General features: G+C 41.3%; 1 protein-coding gene across 12 annotated transcripts in view; it reads left to right on the plus strand.

Moving 5' to 3' along the window:
- PTPRM (protein tyrosine phosphatase receptor type M) overlaps nucleotides 1-17,759 on the plus strand; it is an 864,300-nt gene that overhangs the window by 763,461 nt on the left and 83,080 nt on the right. For all 12 annotated transcript variants that reach the window (XM_033178310.1, XM_033178302.1, XM_033178303.1 and 9 more), the window contains 2 exons: nucleotides 1,080-1,156; nucleotides 4,779-4,815. In XM_033178310.1, coding sequence (XP_033034201.1) covers nucleotides 1,080-1,156; nucleotides 4,779-4,815 — 114 coding nt within the window. The remainder of the gene's footprint in view (nucleotides 1-1,079; nucleotides 1,157-4,778; nucleotides 4,816-17,759) is intronic.

A 17,759-nucleotide genomic window follows, 5' to 3' on the forward strand; every position in this document is an offset into this window, starting at 1 on the left:
GTACACCATACCCAATGTATAGTCTTTCATCCCTAACCCCCTTCTCACCCTTTGCTCTGAGTCCCCAAAGTCCATTGTATCATTCTTATGCCTTTGCGCCCTCTTAGCTTAGCTCCCATTTGTGAGAGAAAACATACGAAGCACATCCCTTTTTAAAATATGGATTTGGGGCCAGGTGCTATGGCTGACACCTATAATCCTAGCATTTGGGAGGTTGAGGCAGGAGAACTGCTTGAAGCCAGGAGTTTGAAACCAGCCTGGGCAACATAGCTAGACCCCATTTGTGCAAAAAAATTAAGGTAACAAAATACAATATACATTTTCAAGGAAATAATTGAGATACATCGATAGTATTTGCAGATAAATTTTTTTACTCAGGAAATATTTAAATATAGCTAATTAATACCATAAATATGAACCCTCTGTAGTACTTACGTCTCAATTTGTATTTTCATTGAATGCTGGACACAGCCCACTTTGAGGCAGATAGTGTCATCCCCTTCTCCAGATGAGGAGACTGAGGCTTGGTGCCCTTATTTCCTGGCCTGTGGTCGCATGATGGATGGTGACAGCTTTGTTCTTGCTGGCTGATGCCCGCAGATACAGAGCTAGTACTTAGGGAATTCACCAGTGACTAAGGCTAGGATCACATCTACACATCCCAGAAGCCTGCGCCGTGAGGTTGTAATCATCATTTCTCAAGCTGGGTGTCACAACCTTCAACATCTCAGGGTTTGTATGTGATTTAGTGAAGTCGTTCAAACTTCCAATCCAAGAACTGCTTATGTTTGTGGTTCACAGGATTGTTTGTAAAAGTGTCAAACCTTTGTCAATGCTTTAGGCCCATCAATGATGAAAGAATAAGTTAATGAGATTTACTGTAAAATGTAAAAAATTATAAATCCTTCCCAATTTTAATAGCAAAATAGGAAGTAGAAGGTGTATAGTATGTCATTCTTTATCTTTAAAGCAGAGTGTATGTGGGTGATCTCTATGTAATATGCTTACATTCGGGGGCTCAGAGCCACCTACCAGATTGCTTTTGTTAATTGTTATTTTCTGTCCCTTTTCCTTTGCAGACGATCATTCCCGAGTGAGGCTGCAGACAATAGAAGGAGACACAAACTCAGACTATATCAATGGCAATTATATCGATGTATGTATTTTATTATTTTTTAAATTGATATGTAATAGTTGTACATATTTGGGGGCTATGTATGATATTTTGATGCGTGTATACGCATCAAAATAATGTGTGTATATTATAATGATTAAATGATTAATATACATAATGATTAAATCAGAGTATAAAACTCAGTAAAACCAACCATTCTGACATGTACCAGATTGTGTGTCTGCTGTACAATTGTTGGACATACATTGGGCTCAATCTAAAAGCAAACACATTAACATTACCCTACACACCACAGAACTTAACAGTGAAGATACGGCCACTCCTTTTCTCAAGGCAGCCCATTTGTTGGTGAATTTCTCTGTAACATTCTATGCCTTCTTTGTCATCTCATGCTAATGTGGACTAAGAAAATGTTACTTCCATTTTTTTGTCAACAACTTGTATTATTCGACACTTAAAAAAATCTGTTTGCATATTAATGGGACAAAACTCTATAATTCCTAATACGGTGATTTGCAATGCCTTGTCATCACTGCACTTTTAAGTTGTCTTCAAAGTAGTCTGCAGCTGTTCACCAGGACTTCTAATGCGAGCAAGACATGTCATTAAATATGTAGGGTGTTTAATTATTGAAGACTGCCTCTTTGTTCGTTCTGCATCATGTTAACTTAAGGTTTTACATTAGAATCAATTCTTCAGGAGACAGCATGCTCTCAGTTGAAAGAATGAATGAAATCAAAAGTAGACTGAAAAATCAAGGGAAAGTTGCTGTTACCTCCAAGGCCCAAGTTTACATTAAGCAGATTTCTGCTCCCTTGTGGTTCTGAAGGCATACTCTGTGCTTGGCCATCATGCTATTGCTTAGTCTATCAATACTTCCATAGACAGGATTGATCCATATATGTGAATTGTTTTGCTTTCTTGATTGAATATTACTGAGATGCTGCTAAAAGTAAATAGCGTCACAATCTCTAAGAAAGTTATCTAAAAATAACTATGAGAATGTTATGTTTAGTGCTAATTAGACAAATTTGACATTTTCAGTTATAGATTTGTGGGTGGGGACTGGGGTATGATTATTTCAAGAATAGTTCATATCTCATTCATCAAACGAAGACCCCTGCACTATTTTGATAACAACCAAAACCATACCCACTCCAGGTTCCATTTGTTTTTTATTAAAACAAGTTTTCTTCATAAGGTGCATTGCACTTACTCCTTTATTCGGTAGATGTTTAGTGAGTACCTCATGGGAGTACTCAGATGTCCCAGACCAGTTATCTCCTCCTCACAGTCTCCCAACTCAGAAGCTAAGAAGCTGAAATATGAGTGTCTTATCCAGTCCAACTGTAGCACACCTTGCCTTGAGAGGCTCCAGGGGACACCGCTCACATTCCAGTCCCAGCTCCTGCAGTCCCTAATGGGTGCTTGAGTACAGGGACAGTGTCCTAGGCATCTTACATCCCCTGCACCCAGCACATGCCTGAATATAGAGAGAACCCTTAGTAAGTGTTTCATGAGATACCAACTGAAGGAGTCATTGTGATCCGATTAGGCATCACAGAGGATGTAATTTGAAAGTAAACCTTTTTAAAGTGAGTAAGTGGAAATGCAGGAGAGAAGGCATTCCAGCTCAGGGAAGTCACATACATGAACAAGGCTGTAAAGTAGTGAAAAGACTGGATTAATGAGTTTGAATTTTATTTTAAGAGAGAAGAGCCAATTCTGAAGGCCCCTTTATTCTCTTCGTCAATAGATCTTATTGAGTACTTATGCATTATTTACCTTTCTAGGTGCTATCAGGAAAACTGTGAACAGTTCAAACCAAAACCAAAACAACCTCTGACCCAATGGAGCTGCTGTTCTAATTAGGAGAAATGGGCAATACATTGAAAAGTTAATTCTATATGGTCAATTAGAAAGTTGTATGTACTGCAGAGAAAACTAAAGCCGTGAAGGGGTGCTCGGAGTGCCAGACCTGAAGGTCCTGAGGGCAATTTTGAATCGAATTGGCTGTAGTCAGTCCCACTGAGAAGGTAGCAAGTGAGCAAGGAAGACAAGGGGTTGAGCTACATAGATACCTGGAAGAAGAGCATTCTGGGCCGAGAAACGGCCCAAGCAAAGGCCTTGTTGTGGAACTTGTGCCTGGCAAATTTGAAGAAAAGCAAGCAGGCAATCATTGGCATGACGTATAGGGGCCTGGGGAGTTCCATGATATGGGGGAGACTTCATGGGCCAGGTCAGGTACACAGTTGTAAGGACTTTGGCTTTTACTGTGAGTGAGATGGGCAGTTGTTAGAGGGATCTGAGCAAAGGCATGACATGATCTGGCTGCTGGGAGGGGAGTGAACTGCACATGGCCAGGAAAGGAAGCAGAGAAGCCTGCTGTGTGGCTGTGGGAATCAGCAGAGAGGTGGCAGTGGAGGGGAGAAATAGCGAGACCCTTGAGCTACATTGAAGGTAGAGCCAGTAGGATTTGCTGGCAGCTTGGCTACAGGGTGCAGGAGGGAGAGAGGGGTCAAGGATGCTGAGGAGAAGACGGTGGGTAGAACAGATTCAGGTAGCGGTTGGGGGGAAATGAGGAGTTCAGTCTTAGGTGTGTGAAGCTTTAAATATATATTAGACCTCCCAGTGGAGGTGTTGAACAGGCAGTGGGTGTGCATCAAGATTTCCAGGAAAAGATTTGGGCTGGAAACAAGAATATAGGATTCATCAGTGTACAGATGAGCTTGAAGGCCATCCTACAATTTTTTGTTTCCTTTTTTTTTTTTTTTTTTCAGACAGGGTCTCACTTTGCCACCCAGGCTGACTTATACAATGGTGCAATCTTGGCTCACTGCAGCCTTGAACCCCTGGGCTCATGCAGATCCTCCTGCCTCAGTCCCCCAAGTAGGTGGGACTACAGGTGCATGCCACCACACCTGGCTAATTTTTGTATTTTTTGTAGAGATGGGTTTTGGCCATGTTGTGCAGGCTGGTCTCAAACTCCTAAGCTCAAGCAGTCTGCCTGCCTCGGCCTCCCCAAAGTGCTGGGATTACAGGCATGAACCACCACACCCATCCCTTTTTCTTTGGCCTCAATTTTTATCTGTCTTGTTTCTTGCAGGGTCATGATAAAAGGAAGGAATCTTTCAGAATTTCTGTCTCTTTAAATTCCTGGCTCTTGCTATAGTAGCATGGCATGGTATTATCAGTGTTTAAGAATGGTTTTGAGGATCACTATTGATATAACTGTCTATACCAATACAACAGAATATGCATTAAACCCCTGGCATATTGCCACTAACATCCCAAACACAAATGAAATTCTGTTGCAAATTCTCAGCCTGTTTGCACTTTGTAAGAGTAATGGTCATGGTATTTCAGAGAATCCGTAAGTTGTTAGTGTTTCTTGCTCATCCATCATCTCATAGCCAGTTATGATTAAGTTACCCACACCTTTGGTGCAAGCATCAGAACTGTTGTATTTGATGCACCTCCACTAATTAAGAGAAACTCAAAGGTGCTGGGTTGGCCATTTAACTTTCAGGTGATGCAGCTGTTGGCATTTGTGTGCACATTCGTTTCAGCAAAGTTAGCATGTGACTTCTCTGCTGTTTATCAATTTTATGTTTATCAAATATTCTCTTTTATTTATTTTTAGGGTTATCATCGACCCAATCATTACATTGCTACCCAAGGTAAGTTTATTTCTACTTTCTTGTCTTTCTTTGTTTTTTTTTTTTTTTTTTTTGCCTACCTCCTATCATTTTGTACCCACTTCACCCTCCTTCAGGAAGATATTGCACATTTATTGCGGTTCTAGCCATCAACAGGTACACTCTTGTCTTCCCATCAGACATTCTGGTCGTGTAAATCGTGTAGTTAGAACTTCATGTGGAGATCATTAGGAGAAATGTGTCCATCAATTGTTTATTGAATTCAATCTGTCCACCTTAGGAGTAAGTCGGACATTTGCAAAAGTAGATATATAGCTAGCCATTCCATCAGTACACACCAGCTCTCTACACAGGGAACTGTGCTGGTGGCTGCTGGGGAGCCAGGCTGAATCCAGCAAGCACCCCCTTCCCACAGTGGTTTTGTTGAGTGGGGAAGATGTGCAGTCACCTGTATGTACTTTAGTAGGTACAGTGCCAGGTGACATCTGTGAGAGGAACAGGTACAGATGAAACATGAAGGGCATTTGGAGCAGGAAGGGGTTGCTTTCAGGTGGGATGACTCAAAAACCATTTTGTGGCAGAGGTGAGGTTGGGAAGAGGCCTTCTGAATGGAGAAACATCTTGAGGAAAGATCTGGGAGCAGGAATTTAGTTCTCCCAGGTGGAAAGCAGCTGGTGGGTCACCTTGGCTAAAGGAAACAGAAGAAAGCTAGAGGACATGTTGAGGAAGCTAATGGCGATGGTTTTTGGGTGATTTTCCCAACCTGTGAAGTGGGTCACCTGCAGAGGTTGGGTGTCATGAGAGAGCTGAGGTTTTAGAGAATGAGGCATCCTAAGGGATGAGTCAGTGAGTCAATATGGGATGGACTGAAGAAGGAGTAAGAAGCAGAGAAGACCCAGTTAAGGCTGAACAGCACACGTTCTCCCCATTTTATTATTTTATCATTGTTTCCAGCAATACTACATCCCAGAAACAGTAGCAGGGAAGTGAAAAGGATGTGACCTGCCAAAGGCTAGGCATGGGGGGAGGGGTCTACACAGAAAGTAAATGACCAAGGGAATCAAGGATGCCAAGGTAATTGGGTTGGAAAGTCCAGGCTTGCAAGAAGGGCAATCAGAGGTGTCCACTGGACCATGATGAGAGGGAAGGAACTAACGGATTGAGGGTAGGTCCCATTGATGAGTCATAGGTTAAGAGAAGAGGCAGTTGTAGCCAGAGAGCAGAATTCCAACACTTGGATCTGCACCGTGCAGTAGAACTTTCTGCAGTGCTGGGAATGTTCTCTGTCTGTGCTGTCCGATATCACAGCTACAAGTCACAACTGCATGCTTGAAATACAGCTACTACAAATGAGGAACTGCATTTTGAATATTAATATTGATAGAAATAGCTACACTTGGTTATTCCCTGTGGTAGCATTGGACAGCAAGGCTTTGGGGGTGGAAAAGCTCCAGCTATAGCTGAAATGGAACCACTGTGGAAGCGGATGCTGCCCCATGCCCCCATGAACCTGGGTGACACCACACAGAGTCCACAGTCTCACATCACCACTAGGGTACTCTGCACTCAGGTCTAGATGACCTGCTGGAGCTCCCACTGTCTTTCATCGTCTATGACATGACGTTGGTAATGGTTCCTTCCAAGGTCACTTTGCTAGCCAGACGCAAAGTCGTCTGTGGAGTTTTCAGTGTGAACCTGGCACAGAGCAGGTCCTACTACATAGAGATTGCTGAGGTCTTCAGGAAGCAAGGCTCAGCTTGAGCTCTTACCTATAGGGTAGAACAAGGACACATGTAAGAGTCCGGTCCTAGACACCTCCTAACTCTGCTGCTTCCAAACAGAATTCATCAATGCCTTTAGAGGAACCTGCTGTTAGGGGTTTAAAATTCATTCTAATAGCTTTCAGAATGTTCTAAAGTAAGCGTCACAACATCAGATTTAATACATTTTATGATAATTTGACATTAACAGTTTTTGTAAATTCATGTGAAAATTTCATTGTAAAATATCCAAAATACTTCCGAGCTGCTTATCTCTCCAATAACTTGATTGGCAACCTGTGTTTTCATAGATAGCAAGGACATTAAGTTGCTCTTATTTGTGTTTTCAATATTGAGGCCCTCTAGATTAACGTGACTAAACAGCTGAAGCAAAGACTGAAACTGCCAAGGTCTAGACATGGCCTATTACCAGGCTTCCTTCCCTTTGTCCATTATCTCTGCCCCTCTCCCCCTGTAGGAGATTATTCTTTAAAGAGAAATGTCACTAGAGAATGTCACTTTCTGCAGAATTAGCACGAATGATACTTAATAGCTCGGTAACCCTCTCTGGCAGCATTCACATGTTAATGAGCAAATGTATTTGTAAGCGATAAGAAAGAGCAAATGTAATCAGTTCGCAGTAGGCAACCAGTCTGCCCTTAATGGAGAAGAGCACTGACTAATGCCCTGTTTACCAGGTCATGGCAGCCTTTCCCTGGTACAAGGTGGGCTGCAGACTGGACTTCTCAAACTGGCAATACTAACGTCACTGCTGGTGGTGGTGCAGGGAGAGGAGGAAAAATGAATGAATATTTTTAATCTAACATGCAGTCAAGACTATACATATCATACTAAGAGTAATAACATTCAGACCATGATGTTCAGATGAGAAAGCGAGAATCTTCTTTCTATTATATACCACAAGCATAATGGACTAATAGCCTTAGATCACCAGTAATCAAGATCACTGATGATAATTGGCACTATTGGCATGGACAGGTAGAATATGTTCGTAGATCACCTTTGTTGAAAAACAAACAAACAAACAAAAAAACATTAATACCTCCAAGAGGCCAACAAAATGGACGATGAAGACCAACAGGCAGATGCAATCTTTAAAAGTCTTCTTGCTCTATTTTTCCTCTCTTTGCACTAACATAATGCTTTAAAATATATTCACAGCAGGAACCCATGAAACTATACAAATGGTCCAATTTGCTGACAACCAATTTTACTTCTAAGAGTTAGTAATGCACAGATGTTCATCAAGTTCCTTCAATACAGAGGACATATTATAAATTTATGTATTGAGTCTCTTCCTTCCCATCCACCCTCAATTTTATTGATTTTTCTAACAGTAACTGACTTTGACCTTTGATAATAATGGGTGACGTTCCTGCAAATTGAAAGCATCCCATTCGAGCCAGATCTGTCGCTTTTTTAGTATTAATATGTTCTTCCTGTCTCCCCTTGGTTTCATTGTTCTCTGGCCACTAATATATGATGACCCAATATTAACTTCATCGTGTCTGACTGACCAGACATCAGTACAACAGTAGCATTCAAGATTTGTGATTTAGCAAACCAGGGGCTCAAAGAAGAGGAAGTCGTGTCTGCTACTGCATGTCTGTACGTAGGGGCAGAGCAGAGTGGAGATTTCAAAAGCAGGCTCAAGCAAAGGGCAGAAGAGCATGCAGTGGGTAGGATTGCCCAGAAGTGATCATATTTCACAATCAAAATACAACCTTGGAGACTGTGTGGCCTGCAAGCTGGGTGAAGCCACACACGTAAGAACCGACTGGAGAGAACACCTCCTGGCCTCATGGTGGCAGCCATGGGTGCCCTGGATAAGTGTTCTTTTGATTTTTGTTTGGGTTTATCTAGAGACATGATCCCACTCTGTCATCCAGACTGGAGTGCAGTAGTGGGATCATAGCTCACTGAAGCATCGAACTCCTGGGCTCACGTAATTCTCCCACCTCAGCCTCCAAAGCAGCTGGGACCACAGTTGCACACCAAGCCTGGCTCGTATATTTTATTTTATTGTTTGTAGATTTAGGGTCTCCCTGTGTTGTCCAGGCTGGCCTCAAACTCCTGGACTCATAGGATCCTCCCACCATGGCCTCCCAAAGCACTGGGATTACAGGCATGAGCCATTGCGCTCAGCTTTGTTTAGTTTTAATTTTAAAACTTACCTCAAGAGTCAGATAACTCAGGGAAAGACCATGCAAGGCTGTGACTGAAGAAAGTGCTATGAGTCTGTTCTAGACATAGCTTGCCCAGCCCTGAGCGCCCTTCCTCACTTCTAAGTGAGCATTTTCCAGACTCATCTGTGCGCTGGGATGCCCCAAGAAAGCGACTCAGGCCTAATGTGCTCTTTCCTGTGTACTGCACGCTCACCCCGCAAAACCACATGGTTAATCCAGATCCAGCCCCTGCTTTCTAAGTTATGATGCTTCTCACGACAACACAATAAAAAGCAAATGTTCAATGATACAGTCGTGTCTGAAAATACATGTTAATTATTATTGCCTTCGATGTTGTAACCTGAGCTATATAGATTGTTGAGACGCACACGTTACTCTTTTAAGTTTAGGTGGCTCGGACGGGCGCGGTGGCTCAAGCCTGTAATCCCAGCACTTTGGGAGGCCGAGACGAGTGGATCACAAGGTCAGGAAGATCGAGACCATCCTGGCTGACACGGTGAAACCCCGTCTCTACTAAAAAAATACAAAAAACTAGCCGGGCGAGGTGGCGGCGCCTGTAGTCCCAGCTACTCGGGAGGCTGAGGCAGGAGAATGGCCTGAACCCGGGAGGCGGAGCTTGCAGTGAGCTGAGATCCGGCCACTGCACTCCAGCCTGGGCGACAGAGCGAGACTCCGTCTCAAAAAAAAAAAAAAAAAGTTTAGGTGGCTCAATGCCCACTTCATCATTTCTTCCTTTCTGAACTGTGCTAATTTGACAAGGTTGGCTACCTGATTGGGGTTCCAACCTTAGCCTTCATCTTGCCATAGATAGTTTACTTTTGTCTCTGTCAGTGTTAGCTCTGTACAGCACCCTGGTGGAGTCTAGGCCTAGAGAGAGGATCTCCCAAGAGAAGCCCCCATGCCCACGTGAGAACAGGGAGACCCTTGTGCCCCCAACTGTGTTTTCCATAGGATTTGTGCACTCTGGCCCAAATGTCCCTCACCTTTGGAAGACACAGAACTTCTTTCAGAACTAATGAAATATCAGATCATTTCCCCAGAAAGAAAATTTCATTTAAGGTCATTCATGGACTACCCCCACCCCCCAGTTTTATTCATGAATTATAGTAATTCTGTGGACCTCTGGTTATGAACTTTACTTTGATCAGAAACAGTAAAAGCTATTTTGGGATAAGACAGAAACCATAGACTTAATTAATCGTCTTTTTTTATTATACTTTAAGTTCTGGGGTACATGTACAGAACATGCAACTCTACTTTTTTAAAAAACGATACGTAGGGGTTAACAAAATGTAGATTGTTTATAACTATGTGAAATGCATTCCTGAAAGCATCAAACTTTTTACTAACTCTAACAAACTGTTACTAAAATGTTTACTAGCCTAACCTTGTACTAAACGACCCTAGAGTATTGTTATAATCGTTAGTATTTTGAACCATGGTCAGTTTGGGTTTTACGGTTCATCTCAGGCTGGGTTTTCTGCCTATATGTTATTTTGCATTTGTGCCTGAAAAGTTTATGCCTTTGCTCACTTTTCAACAATTTTAGCAATTATAATATATTAGAAAATGTTCTCTCTGAGTGACAGAGACTAGAGTAGCAGGTCCCATAGCTGATGTTTATTTTGTAAAAGCAGGATGTAGTAGAAATAACACATGTACCACAGCCAGAAGGCTGGGATCCAAATTATTGTGCTGTCACAGAAAAGGTTTTTGAACTTCCTCAGCTTATTTAAGGTACAGTCCTGGTGTTTGTAAATAGTAATAATAGTCAGGACCTGACCAGACAGCATTCCCAGCACTCACACATACTGAGCTCATTTCATCTTTACCACAAATATGGGGGATATATGTGACTGTCCCCAATTTATAAATGAGAGGAAGGGAGACAAAGAGGCTCGAAATAACATGCTCCAAGTTACAGACCTAAAAGTGCAAAGGCCAGATTCAAGAGTAGCCACTGAACTCCAGCATCAAAGTTCCTCCCCACCTCACTATACTGCCTCCCATGGGTGACCTCGGGGATTACATTAACTCATGTAAGTATCAATGCTTAGAGCAATTCCTGGCATGGAGCAAATGCCATGTATGTACGACCTGATACTGTTTTTGAGAAACAGCACAGAATAGCTTAATGATTAGGAACACAGACTCTGGAACTACATTGTCCGAACTCAACCCCCAACCCTGGTTCCTCCGTTGGTAACTCGTGTGAGCTTGGACAAGTTACTTAACATCTCTGTGCTCATCATAAATGAAGATGAAAATGATCTACCTTGTAGGGGGCTGTTTGTTGTAACTGTGAGGCTCAGGGGTACATGTGCAAGTTTGTTATATGGGTACATTGCATGTCATGAGGGTTTGCTGTACAGATTCTTTCATCACCCAGATAATACGCATAATACCCGACAGGTAGATTTTTAATCCTCTCCTTCCTCCCACCCTCTACCCTCAAGTAGGCCCCAGTGTCTGTTGCTGCCTTCTTTGTTCCCATGTGTTCTCAAAGTTAAACTCTCACTAATAAGTGAGAACATACAGTATTTGATTTTCCGTTCCTGCGATTGTTCACTTAGGATAATGGCCTCCAGCTTTATCCATGTTGCCGCAAAGGACATAATCTCATTCTTTTTGTGGCTGCATAGTATTCCATGGTGTATGTGTACTCCATTTTCTTTATCCAGTCTACTGTTGATGGGCATTTTGGTTGATTCCATGTCTTTGCCAGTGTGAATACTGCTGTGATGAACACATGTATGTATGTATCTCAATCATGCATGAATCATGTGGGATGATTTATTTTCCTTTGGGTATACAGGCAATAATGGGATTGCTGGGTCAAGTGGTACTTCTGTTGTAAGTTCTTTGAGAAATTTCCCACACTGCTTTCCACAATGGCTGAACTGATTTACATTCTCACCAGCACTCTATAAGCATTCCGTCTTCTCCACAACCTCTCCAGCATCTGTTATTTTTTCTTTTTAGAAATAGCCATTCTAATTGGTGTGAGATGGTATCTCATTGTGGTTTTATATGCATTTATCTAATGATTAGTGATGTCGAGCATTTTTTCATATACTCACATGGTGCCTTCTTTTCAAGTGTATCTATTCCTGTTTTTTGCCAAATTTTAATGGGGTTATTTGGTTTTTGCTTGTTAATTTGTTTAAGTTCCTTATAGACTCTGGATATTAGACTTTATTGGATGCATAGTTTGAAAATATTTTCTCCCATTCTGTAGGTTTGTCTGTTTATTCTCCTGATGGTTTTTCTTGTTGTGCAGAAGCTCTTTAATTGGGTCTTATTTGTCAATTTTTGTATTTGTTGCAATTGCTTTTGACATCTGAGGCGGTATAAGATCTCTACAATGAGAATACAAAACACTACTTAAAGAAATCAGAGATGATACAAACAGTGAAAAAATATTCCATGCTCATGGATAGAAAGAAGCAATATTGTTTAAATGGCCCCGCTGCTCAAAGCAATTTACAGAGTCAATGCTATTCCCATCAAACTACCGATGACTTTCTTCAGAGAATTAGAAAAAACTATTTTAAAATTCAGACAGTACCATAAAAGAGCACAAATAGCCAAGGCAATCCTAAGTGAAAAGAACAAAGCTGGAGGCATCACTTTATGTGACTTGAAACTATGCTACGGGGCTACAGTAACCAAAACAGCATGGTACTGGTACAGAAGCATACACATAGACCAACAGAACAGAATAGAGAGCCCAGAAATAGTGCCACACACCTACTACCATCTGATCTTTGACAAAGTTGCCAAAAACAAGCAATGGGGAAAGGACTCCCCATTATTATTATTATTGAATAATAAATGGTGCTGGGATAACTGGCTAGCCATATACAGAAGATTGAAACTGGACCCCTTCCTTACACCATATACGAAAATCAACTCAAGATGAATTAAAGAATTAAATGTGAAACCTCAAACTATAAAAATCCTGGAATATAACCTAAGAAATAGCATTTTGGACATAGGCCCCAGCAAAGGGGCCTTTTCTTTTTAATACCTAGTAAGTGCCCATTTACAAAATAATGTCCTTCTTTGCTGACCTTGAAAATATACTCAGACAAAACAGAGTAGGTCTTACTAATTGCATATGTTCACATTTCACAATGTAAGTAGTCGTATGTAAACCCGTTAATAGCTGGTAACATGAACTTTTCATTCCTCACATGTGAATAAACTTAAGCTGTACATAGTTAAGAAGCCTTGTAACAATTCATGGAGATTGTGATCTGCAGAGAACTGGCCATCCAGATAGGCCCTCACCACATGCCATTGACCTTATCACTGCCATCACTGTCTTCCTTTTATGCTCAGAGGATCCAGATGCTCAGTGTCATCTTTGAGGATGCCAGGTCATATTGTCAAAGACCACAGGAACTGATATAGAGAACGAGATATCAGATAGTCATTCACAATAAAAACTGTGGCCGCCCATCAGACCGAACTGCCCAAGGTCAGTCAGGGGCCTTCTGTGTGAAGAGGAAGATGCCTTGGCAGAAGATCACTTCATCATGACCAGGGCATTAGAAGAAGGGGTCCCAGAGTTGATTCATGATTCAATAAGTATGCACCACCTGTCTTGTAGTGAGTTGGCATAAAACATAAACTCAGTAAGAATACAAGAATGAATGAGTGAATGAATAAATGAATGGATTGGGAGTTACCATGTGCCGCACACCACTTAGAGTAGAGTATCTCAGCCAGGTAGAAAGGATGGCTCGTGTTGGCCTGGGAAAGCATCTACTTCCTGGGGTGGATTTTGGCATCATTATCTCCAACATCTCTGACTGTTTCTGTTTCAAGTTAAGGGCTGGTCAGCTTCTAATCCTAGAAACACTTTCTTTACATATGGCAGTAAATCAAATCCTGTTTTTAAAGACAGTCCATCTGGTTAAACTAACTTTTCTTGGCTCTACCCTGACCCTGTTTGTGCAACCCCTGTCCCCATACGTATGATCAGTGTTGTCTGCAGTTATCATCTGTCCATAATTTGAAAAAGAGAAGCCTAAAAAGTTCCCTCCAAACACTTTCAGCTAGGAACAAACTTTTGTGTGAAAATAATAAAAATGTGGGGAGTGAAGGTTTATAGTGTAAATATTTACAGAGCCTCAAACGCTGCACAGCAGTTGAAACTTTGCTGTAGTGACTTCATTCTTTTTGCTGTCAATCTGTTTTTCTTCTATATTTCTTCCACATACTTCTGGTGTATTTTTAATAAAGATTTTTCAAAAAGATAAATATGGTTTGTATTTTCCCAGCTCAAAATTCCCCTTCAGGCCTCTGAAGCAATAAATAATAATGCTTTGAATACTGTACTGACTTTCCTGGATAAGCCATTCCGGTAGTGGAGGGTTCTCAGAGCGTCAGTGTAACTTCTGCATGGTCTGTAAAGCAGCTTTTGTCTCTTGCATTTTGGCCTCCAGATGGAGATGAACACTTGAAATTATTTCTCAGTAGAATTGAAGTAACTTTTTTTTTTAAAATCAAAAGCTCAGCCTTCAGTAAACAACTTTTGTTTTTATTCTTCCAAGCACCAGTGCGGTTTGCACTTCAAGTGCAAATTTTGTGTTAGCTAACACTGTGCTTCCTGGCAAAGTTGTTCCTGCATTGTCAGTGGGTTGTAGGTTATGTTTTGGATTCATTTGTTATCTCCTATTTGAGACTAATTTAAAAGTATTACCTAGTGAAGTGGAGTATTCTCTGGCTTCCAAATTTAAATAGGGACACTTTGAGAAAATATGATTTATATACAGGCAAACAGTGACTCCATAAAAGTCATTGTCATAAGCATTCCAGCTACCCAGGGCCAAGTTTATACAGAACCTGCCTGCATTTTACCAACCATCTGTGGTTTTCCAAGAGAGAATGAACAATTGCAATTAGCAGCTTATCCAGAAACTTCCTTTTAAACAATAGTTTCTCCTCACTAGATTAATTTCAAAAGACAGTGGCCAATTAGCCAAATAGTCACTTTCATAGACATTTCTCATCCCTGTGCTCTAAATAAACTTGCTCACTAGCAATGAGAACGTTTAAAGAAAGAGTTAAAATTAAAAGATGAAGTAAAAAATAGAGCATGTTATTACAGATGCTATAAGGAAAATGTGGCCCTCTAATAATAGAACCTAAGTTAATACAAAATAATTTGAAAATAAATGATGTCCTGTTGTTAAGCAGGCACTCAGATTTAAGGTGTCTTAAATGCTTTTTAAACCTTCAAGAGGATTTAGAGGTGTTCCTCATTTGAAGTAGAAAAGTTGTAGAATCTTTTAGAGGTGATAGAAACTTTAAGAAGCTCACAGTCCAGTTTCCTTGTTTTGTAATTAAAACAGTTGACACTTAAAGCAGAACTATATTTGAGTGACCTTCATCCACTTAACTTCAAGTGAGTCATATATGCAAAAGTATTTGCAAACTGCATGGACTAACGTTCATATTTTAATAGAGTGTGTGCAAATTTCAACCTAGGAGAAACCTCATGTGTTAAGACAGACCTGTTTCCCCATGGGGCCTTTTATTCAACAGAGAGAAAAACTGTGAGGTTACATCTTTCTCCCAGGTTCAGCCCTTTAAAAGGAGAGAGCTGAAACATACCCATGTACTTTCCAAAGTGCTGGCTTCCCTGTGCCTCCGGCACCATGAGCCCTTGCAAAGCAAAGCTACTCCTTTACAGCTTGGTTCATTCAAAACTGAACAAAGGTTTCTGTGCACCTGTCACTTGCCAGGATCAGCACAGGATCCGGAATATACCAGTGACCTCAGAATTACCCAGGGTGGAGGTATAAATAAATGACACCCAACTCTTACTAATTTGTGATTTTAATGTACCCACAGATTTAGGGACTTCATTTTTATTTTTAATTATTTAGATTTTTTTCAAGAGACATGGTCTTACTCTGTCACCCAGGCAGGAGTGTAGTAGCATGATCATAGCTCACTGCAGCCTCCAACTTCTGGGCTCAAGGGATCCTCCTGCCTCAGCCTCCTGAGTAGCTAGAACTACAGAGATAAGCAATCACGCCTGGCTAATTTTTATGTTACTTTTTGTAGAGACAGGGTCTTACTATGTTGCTCAGGCTGGTCTCAAACTCCTGGCCTCAAGCAATCCTCCCACCTCGGTCTCCCAAATTGCTGGGATTGCAGGCATGAGGTGCTGCGCCCGGCCTGGGAACTTCTTTAAGCCATTTCTCTTATCCATCCCTACCCCATTTTGCAGATGAAAAAAATAAGACCCAGTGCAGCCCTAGAACCACTTTTCCAGAAATCTGGGCACCAGGTTTCTTTTTCACCCATGGGCATAGTTTAGGACAAGTTTTTCAAGGCAGCAAACAGTTTAGGAAGTTTCTGGCTATAACCAGTGACTTTTGTTTCTTGCCTTCTCACTCAAAAGGAAGCTGCTGGAAATTTCCTTCTGCAACCCTTCACAGCCACGGAAAATTTGAGACTGCCTGCACTGAGCTATGTCTAGGGAGCCAATTTATCTGTATTTCATTCGTTTATTAGATTTATTCTCTTTTTTCTTAAATAAAAGAGGATTCCACTTGTGTACTGAGAAGGGCTTAATTAAGGAAGATACAGACTAATGAAAGCTTTTATTTCTCTGGCAGTAACCCCTGAAGCATATGAATATAGGCTGTTCCCTTCACTTTACTTCTCCTTGACAGAAGGCAGCCAGATCCTTTGGGTCACCAAACCCCTCCATGCTGAAGGCTGCCATTTGTTTTTTCTGTCCTTGATTGTCTTCTCTCTGTTGCCCTCTTTACAGCATGCACAAGTACCCAAGCTCAGTTTCTGAGCGTTCTCTTTGGAGACCGATACTGAGGAATGCTCTGTACCTCCGCCAGCAGGATGCTTCTGTGCTGTGGACATCTGTCATGTTCCTTCCTTCCGAGGCCACAGCACTTTCTCCTGCACCTGTTTTCAACTCCCCATGCACACCACCATTCAGTCTGTCCAGGGATCAGGGACTGAAGGTCCCTCTGGAAGCAGTGTCTCTGTCTCTGCATTGTACAGCATATTGTACAGCATATTGTTGCCACAAACTGCCTACCCCCATTTTATTTATTTTCTATATTAGAGATCCTCTTTGGAGCCCTAATCTGTATCCCGTCACTCAAATCTGATAGGTCTGCCTTTCTCTACCTGCTTTCCATGTCAAGAATAATAGAAACCTTTTATTCCTTTTCACAGTGGTATCACTGCAACCTGAAATTGTTTACGTAACTGCTAGGGAGATCTGATTCTAGAAGATGATGGAATATCATCCAAAAAGAACAAAATTCAAATAATGGTTCCTTTAGGTAGATGAAGTTTCCAGAAATGCTTTGGAACATTTCAGTTCCAAGAGCAAGTCATGCTAGGCTACAAACCACCCCATTATTGGTTTTACCCATAGATATCTCTTTGCTTTATGAAACATAGTCACAATCAGATCTCTTCAACTTGGCCTTAAAATTTCTTCCATATACAACCATGTTTTATGCCAGTAACTAGGCCAGGACTGTCCACTCTCCACTAAAGGACAATAGGCAGAATGGTTAATAAAAGCCTAGACTCGAGAGTTGCACAGCCTAGGCTCAGAAAGCAGCTCTGCAAGTAATGTCTCCATAAACATTAGCTACAGTTACTGTTCTTATCATTTTGTATGTTCCAAAAGACACATCTCTCAATAGCAGAGAAGCAGTTCAGGTTTTAACCCTAGTATAGCATATCCTCATATAGTTTCCATAAAAGCTGATACATCCTACACCTCTTGTTAATGCTTCCTTCCAGAAGGATGTACCAAAGGGAGCCACTTAAGTGTGCACCAACATCCTGTACTCCCTCCAGAGTACAAAGAGTGCCATCATTGTTCACTGTTAAACTGTAGACAAACAGAGGTTGGAAAGACAACAGCTGCATCATAAGCTGGAAAAGCATATTTTGCTTCTATTTTTGAAGTCTTGCTGAAGTTGAGCAGCCCTGATAG

This window comes from Trachypithecus francoisi, unplaced genomic scaffold (genome assembly GCF_009764315.1).
Source record: "Trachypithecus francoisi isolate TF-2019V2 unplaced genomic scaffold, Tfra_2.0 Lachesis_group19, whole genome shotgun sequence".
Taxonomy (NCBI): Eukaryota; Metazoa; Chordata; class Mammalia; order Primates; family Cercopithecidae; genus Trachypithecus; species Trachypithecus francoisi.